We start from the raw sequence: 7396 nt of genomic DNA on the forward strand, positions 1-7396 counted from the left end.
CAGGTGAAAATGTGCAGTATTTGTTTTGGAGTGTATCTTTTTTTTGGGTGTTTTTTTTTTTCTCTCTCTCTCCATTTGATTCAACCACAAGTGTATTAGTGAGCACATTTTAGGAGGTCTGAGTTGCAGTCAGAGATCCAGTTCAATCCAAAGGTGTTCAGTGGAGTGAGTTCTTCTAACCCATCCTTGGTGAATCATGTCTTCATGGAGCTTTCTTTCTTAGTGCACACGTTGGAACAGGTTTCGGCCTCTTAGTTCCAGCGAAGTGAGATAGTAATCCTACAGCATATAAAAACATTATATACAGTTATGTGTTTCTAACTTTGTGGAAATTGTAACTGGTCAAAGGTTTACATACCGTAGTGATATAGCGAATCATCTAATTGTAATAGAAATATTCTTTAATAACATGTACGCTTAATGTACGGTTCTTTCTCTAGCAAAATCCTTAGAAACAACAACAAATAATAATAATAATAATAATAATAATAATAATAATCGAAAAAGTCCCTGAAAACTTTTGTCAGTTTCTATAAGGAAAAGCCTCCAAGTCCTGTTTCATTCTTTTATGTTTAGGTGAAGCAACTGCAGGAGCTGGAGAGACAGAAGGACATCATGTGGTTGAATCTGCAAACGTTGGAGCAGACACAGCACTGCATTCGCTCCAGACCTGAGGGAAACATCCAGACTGGAAAGACGGAGGAGGTGACCGGAGTCCCTATGAATACTATCATGCGCCTTTGTTGCCATACTGACCGTTAGACATGTACCAATGTAATAATTGACCATCCTTTTATTATAGTTTGCAGTATAAAAGTCATTTTAACGCGTTAATTAACGGGTAATGCCTAGATTCCAGTAATTCACATACGTCTGCGTGACAAATTAAAGGAAATCCACAGGTTTCAGTGTGCCACAGGGCAGTAAAATGAGTAAATGCCCCATAATCGGCATAACAGACACTAGATTTTTACTTAATTTTTGTTTAATTATGTTATGAATGAGGCAAGAGAAATTCATATTTTTATTCTCGTTCATTCTTCACGTGTTTCAGGACACGTGGACACAGAAAAGGACCCGTTTAATAGATCGTTGACTTCACACCACTATATGTACTTTTTTTTTTCTTTACAATTTGTTCAACTGATTGAGTAATAAAATGATTTCTGGGGAAGAACCAGTTAAATCTGTTTTACTGGAAAAAAAAGTATAAATGAATAAATGGTTTGAAATTCTGTGCTTTGTTAGATTAAAGATTATTAAAGAGCAAACCCACACAAACGCATGGAGAACATGCAGAACTTCATGCTGAAAGTAACCCAGAAATAAAAGATGACATTACTGGGACGTACATCATAATAATGTTTGAGATTGAGTTGTCTTTGAGCTGGTAAAGATAACAGGATGTAAATAATTTATAGACGTTGCATAAAAATGTGAGTATAAACGGATACAAATTGTGATGTCGTTCATTAATGAATATAAAGTTGTAGTAGCTGGAAATGTATTGTGGTAAAAGGGAACTCTTTCTTTTCAGGACAAGGAGAATAATACTGTGGATGATAATACAGACCGGTGTGAGTTGACTAGTTAATAAGGATAGTTTGTTTTTAATTTATTAATCAGTGATGTTAAAGACTGAAAGACACGTTCTCTCTTTCTTTCTGTCTCTCTTTCCTTCTCTTTTTCTTTCTCTCTCTGTCTCTCTTTCCCTCTCTTTCTTTCTCCCTCTCTCTCTCTCTCTTTCTCTTTCTTTTTTCTCTTTCCCCCTTTCTTTCTTTCTTTCTTTCTTTCTCTGTCTTTCTCTTGCTCTCTCTTTCTTTTTCTGTCTTTTTCTGTCTCTCCCTTTCTCTCCTTTTCTATCTCTTTCTCTGTCTCTCTTTCTCTCCCTGTCTCTTTCTCTCTCTTGCTCTCTCTTTTTCTCTCTCTCTCTGTCTCTTTCTATCTTTCTCTCTCTCTCTCTCTCTCTCTCTCTCTCTCTCTCTCTCTCTCTCTCTCTCTCTGTCTCTTTCTATCTCTCTCTCTCTAGTTCTCTCTTTCTTTCTCTCTGTCTCTCTTTCCCTCTCTCTTTCTTTCTCCCTCTCTCTCTTTCCCTCTTTCTTTCCTTCTTTCTCTCTCTGTCTCTCTCTTTTTCTGTCTTTCTCTGTCTCGCTCCCTTTCTTTCTCTCTTTCTCTCTTGCTCTCTTTTTCTCTCTCTGTCTCTTTCTATCTTTCTCTCTCTCTCCCTCTTTCTTTCACTCTCTCTGCCTATCTTTCCCTCTCTCTCTCTCTCTCTTTCCTCCCACTCTCTTTCTTTTCCTCTCTTTCCCTCTCTCTTTCTTTCTCTGTCTCTCTTTCTCTTGCTCTCTCTTTTTCTGTCTTTCTCTGTCTCTCTCCCTTTCTTTCTCTCTTTTTCTCTCTCTCGCTGTCTCTTTCTTTTTCTTTCTCTCTCTCTCTCTCTCTCTCTCTCTCTCTCTCTCTCTCTGTGTAAAAAAAGTGTTCATTCCTTTTGAGAAACGTAGTCGTTGCTGCTCGAGGACTTTTATTTTGAAACACCGCCATGTTTGAATCAATCTGGCGCTGAGTTCAAACACGTCTGTTTACGTCCGTGTGAAACGAGTTAAAATGGACAGATTAAAGCAGTGAATAAAAAAGAAGGGCAATAAAGTTTGGTTGTAAGTTTGTTTTGAGATGATGCTAAGGAGAAGGAGCAGCAGCAGCAGCAGCTCTAAAGTCTCAGCCAGACGCAGGAGCAGCCGTGTGGGATTTGATGAGTTTGGCTTCGCCTTCAGTAGGAGGAAAGAGAGGAAACTTCAGCACAGATCTCATGATTACAGGTCTGGATTTATATCATAAACTGCCATTAAAACATACTTTAATTATCTCAATGTTCACAACCTGCAGTGCTGTTTCTGCTCTTGTCATAGTAAATATATAAAACATAAATTATTCTGAGATTCCCTTATTTTAGTTAGAGAAATGCTTTAGATTTCACTGTCTGGTGCTTTTATACAGTGTCCACCCTTTTAGAGCACATTTAAAGTTTACAGATGGATTTGTTTAATCATTTCAGACAGACCACTGCAATTTGTCATCATTTTTTTTTTATTCTGCTTGCAGTAATGCAGCATGAAAATCTTAATGGTTTTTTAAAGTTAACTTTAAGTCTGTCTTTGTGCCAGATTAAAAAAATAAAGCTATTATTTATTTATTTTTTGATTACATTTTTTAATAAAAAAAAAATTGTCATTTTTTAAAATAAAAATTGCTGCAGAAATCAGCTTATTCAGAAATATTGTTTAAGAATGATATTGTCTATTACGTAGTTTAAATTTCAATGCTAACAATTTTTTTATTTATTTCAAGTAGGTTTTTTTTTTTGTCATTTTTTGTTGTTGAAATATAGATTATGATATGAAAAATGAAAGGGTTAATGTGGGGTTAAAGGGTTTGATGTGGTGAAACTTTCTGTTTTTAATACTTTTTGGCTTCTCAGTAACATGACAAGCTGCAGATTTATTTCTGTATTTTTTATTTAAACTTTAAGACCGCTAGAAGACCGGAGACCTTTTTTTTAGTAGCTGCTCTAATGTAAATGATAATAAGAGCAAACAAAAGTTTTGGAGAAGTTCCACAACTCTAAGAGATAAAGATGAAGAACTTTTATAAATACTAAATTTGAAATCTCAGGCAGATTGTTGTGATATAAGAGTCTTATCTCAGGGATGTGCTGTTTATTGTAAAATAATAAACTTCAGTTTACCCTAAAGATGTAATCCTTACTTAACAAACAATAAATTTCGGCATTAATACAAAGAAAATTAACTGACGATTGATTGGAAATTTCCTGTTTTCTTTTTTCTGTTCAGCTATCCTCAGCTGAATACGGTTAAAGTTAAAGAGCTGTGTGAACTGCTCAGCTACTGGAATGGATCCAGTTTCATTTGTAAAAACCAGGTATGTTTTTATCATGTTTATGCATCTGAATCTGTAGCTCTTAATTTTAAATTTTTTAAATTTTTTTTACCGATTAAGAATTTTCAATAGTAAGCACGCCTGCGTTAACACTATCCAAGAAAAGTAGAGTAAATTTTAAATAATTAGAATAAGAGAGTAAAAGTCTGGATCAAGAGATGCAGTTGTGAAAGTATGAATGAGAAGAATGGTTTGTTATTTTTTTCTTCCCTTTAGATCGAACGCTATATCCGTATTGGTATTCCTCCAGCTCTGCGTGGCCGGGTGTGGAAGTGTCTGCTGGACATCGAGACCGTCCGAGCAGCCAGTGATTTCAGCTATAAGGTGGATTTCAGTCAGTGGTTCAGTTTTTAGCAAATAGGGAAGCAGGGAAAGTGTGCATCATGTCATGGCTGTAATAGAATGCCTGTGTGCTGGGAACAAGGTCAAGGTCCTGTCATAGCTTTCACCAGCAAACTGGGGCTGTGCTTTTTCTACTGGATGTTGATCCTGATACAAAAGTTGGTTTATTTTAGGTACATTGACCAAATTTGAATGCTCAGCAAGTGGTAGCTAATAGTTCAAAACAGAGATGGGGGACTCGAGTCATATGACTTGACTCGAGTCAGACTTAAGTCACAAATTTGAGACTTGCTTGACAAATATTAAAAAGTCTCGACTTGACTTTGACTTGACATTCATGACTTGAGACTTGTCTCGGACTTCAGTTAAATGACTCAGATATGGGGGACTCGACTTGACTCGAGTCAGACTTAAGTCGCAAATTTGAGACTTGCTTGACAAATATTAAAAAAAGACTCGACTTGACTTTGACTTGACATTCATGACTTGAGACTTACTTGTGACTTGCACATGTGTGACTTACTCCCACCTCTGGTTCAAAATAAAGACACAGCTCAGAAATACTCTGCTTTCGTTGTAGCCTTTCAATAACGAAGCTACACTGTAATATCCTATTTTTAACACTTTTTAAAACGAAACCCATTTCCAGAGAAAACGGAATCTTGTATTCTGTTTCTGTCTGTATGAGACGTTGAGGACAAAGTTTAAATCTGGACCTTTCCTGTTCGGGTGGTAGGTGTATCCTGTATGATCTCTGTGTGTATTTCAGGTGTGTCTGAGTGAGATCAGGAAGCCTCTGGTGGACCTCGGCGTGAGCGAGTACAGCATCATTTCAGCCATCAGCATTCTGGGAGAGAGAGAGAACCAGCTGGGCTCGGCTGCTGCAGGCTCTCTCTGTGTCGACGTGCCTCTCTTCAGACAGATCGCTCTGGACCTGCGTGAGTTACAGACGCACTATAACACTAATTGTTGTTGAACGTGTTAGATGTATTTTTTTATTTCCGATTGTATTGTCCGGTGTGGGTGCAGATGTTAAACCTGATTTCACCTGTTTAATCAGTTGATTTTAACCTTTTAATAGACTCTGCTGTTGCTTCTACCTGGCTAGTGAATTAAAAACCTGCTTTTGCACTTGCTCTTTGTGGGGAAGATTAAATATCACTGATCTCAAGCCTCCACCTTTACTATCAGCTTTACATTTCCACATCCTTTTCTACATACATAAATAAATTACTGTAAGACTCAGCTGCCGCTTCACATCGCAACATCGAGTTTTTATTATTTGCTTATGGTATTAATAGTAAATAGTGAACAAAAAGATATTAGCATTGAGTCAGCCTTCTAATATATGGTATATATTTGGGGCAGGAAGAAACTTTGTCCTTGGCTAAAAAAATTTTTTCTTGGAATTTCACAGCAGATTAAAAAAAATCTTTTTATAACCTCTAGGTGGCGCCATTCATCAACCTTTTTTTTTCTTTTTTTCCTCTGAAACCGTTTGCTTATCGAGTTCACTTAATTATTAATTAGTGAGTTGTAGTCGAAATATTTTCTATAATATTTATTACATATTTATTTTAGGAGTCAGAAATATCTAATTAGATTATTATCTTTATTGACATGCAGAAATTAGTACCTGAACATGTTTAGTTTTTGACAGAATTCCTTTTTAAATGTTTTATTACCTTCATCAACATAAAGCTAGAAGAACTTGCTTTTTTTTATATATATAGAAAGATCTTTTCCAACCCACCGCTCTCTGATGGGAGACACTCCCGAAGCCATCGAGGGACAGGCCAAGCTTTTCCGAGTGCTCACTGCGTACGCCAGATATAACCCTCACATTGGGTACAGCCAAGGTGATGGACTATCCCTTAATATACAGTCTGGTCACACTGGATGTGTTTTAGTTGTGTTGTATACAAAAACGTAACATACCACAGGTTTTGAATTGTTATAAGTTGTAAGCTCTAAAATGCTTTTTGTGACTTGTGTGTTAACATCAAGATGAACGATTCATTTATACAGTAAATCGACATCACCATTAAGTAGCATTATGTCGTGTTATTATTCAGCTCCTGATTAACACTGGGTGTTCTTCCCTCTCATTAGGGATGTCGTATATCGCCGCCGTCTTGCTCATGCTTCTCACTGAGGAGGAAGCTTTCTGGGCTTTGGTGGTGCTGCTTGAAAAACCTAAATACCTGTCTGAGATGTTTGACTCCTCACTGAAGAAGTAAGCGGTTATAACACGTTTAAGGCTCTTTTTTGGTGTCGTATCAAATCCCACAGTTGAAACGAATTATAATTAAATAGAAAGTAAACAAAGAATCGCTTTCATAGCCGCTGTTGTGGAATAAATATCTTTTTTTTTTTCAGGATCCAACATCATGCGCTGGTGTTTCAGCAGTTGCTAAAACACAGGAAGCCTCAAGTATTCCAGCATCTGGTAATTAAAGGACAAAGGAAATGTTCCCCTTAAACATCATTTTTCTATAACTTGTAAAGATAAAAATCTTTCATGAGCACGAGGATTTTTGGTATTTGTGATACAATGCAGCTTTAGTAGAAAACTGCTTGGTGTTTAGACCCACTGGAGATGTGTGTAATCCTTTTTAAGCCAGTTTCCTGTAATCAAACCCTTTCTCCTTATAACTTCAAACACAGTGAGACGCCTGATCCGTGTTTATGTTTTGGGGTTTATATCAGAGCGAGTGAAGTCGGGGGGAAAAAAACGAAAGCGCAGGGACCGGTTTCATTACCACAGCATAGAGTATGCACTGTCTCTCACAATGAAAAGCAACTTTAAAGATATAAAAAGCATCTATTAAGTTCATCTCTGTGTGAGACAGGAATGGTGTGGAGTAGATTCGAAGATAAGGAAGAAAAATCAGCAATTAGTCTCATACCTGATGCCTACATTGAAAATGATCTTTTTTTTTTTAGTTATTAAAGGTGGGGTCTCCGTTGTTTGAGAAATACTTCAGAAAACTGCGTTAGGCCGCCAAACAGAATAAAAACATAACTAACATGTAGCCAATGAGCAGAAAGGGGCGTGTCTTGTCAATATGGGCGGAGAGAGTGTTCAGTGCGCATGTGT

At 36.9% G+C, this 7396-nt stretch overlaps 1 protein-coding gene across 2 annotated transcripts in view; it reads left to right on the forward strand.

Moving 5' to 3' along the window:
• Positions 1 to 2483: 2483 nt before the first annotated feature.
• The window catches only part of si:ch211-266k8.4 (uncharacterized), a 94617-nt gene continuing 89704 nt past the window's right edge, over positions 2484 to 7396 (forward strand). For both annotated transcript variants that reach the window (XM_060884781.1, XM_060884782.1), the window contains exons 1-7: positions 2484 to 2816; positions 3849 to 3936; positions 4171 to 4278; positions 5066 to 5234; positions 6030 to 6155; positions 6409 to 6532; positions 6676 to 6745. In XM_060884781.1, coding sequence (XP_060740764.1) covers positions 2671 to 2816; positions 3849 to 3936; positions 4171 to 4278; positions 5066 to 5234; positions 6030 to 6155; positions 6409 to 6532; positions 6676 to 6745 — 831 coding nt within the window. In that variant the 5' untranslated portion in view covers positions 2484 to 2670. The remainder of the gene's footprint in view (positions 2817 to 3848; positions 3937 to 4170; positions 4279 to 5065; positions 5235 to 6029; positions 6156 to 6408; positions 6533 to 6675; positions 6746 to 7396) is intronic.

Source organism: Tachysurus vachellii, chromosome 13 (genome assembly GCF_030014155.1).
Source record: "Tachysurus vachellii isolate PV-2020 chromosome 13, HZAU_Pvac_v1, whole genome shotgun sequence".
NCBI classification, from domain to species: domain Eukaryota; kingdom Metazoa; phylum Chordata; class Actinopteri; order Siluriformes; family Bagridae; genus Tachysurus; species Tachysurus vachellii.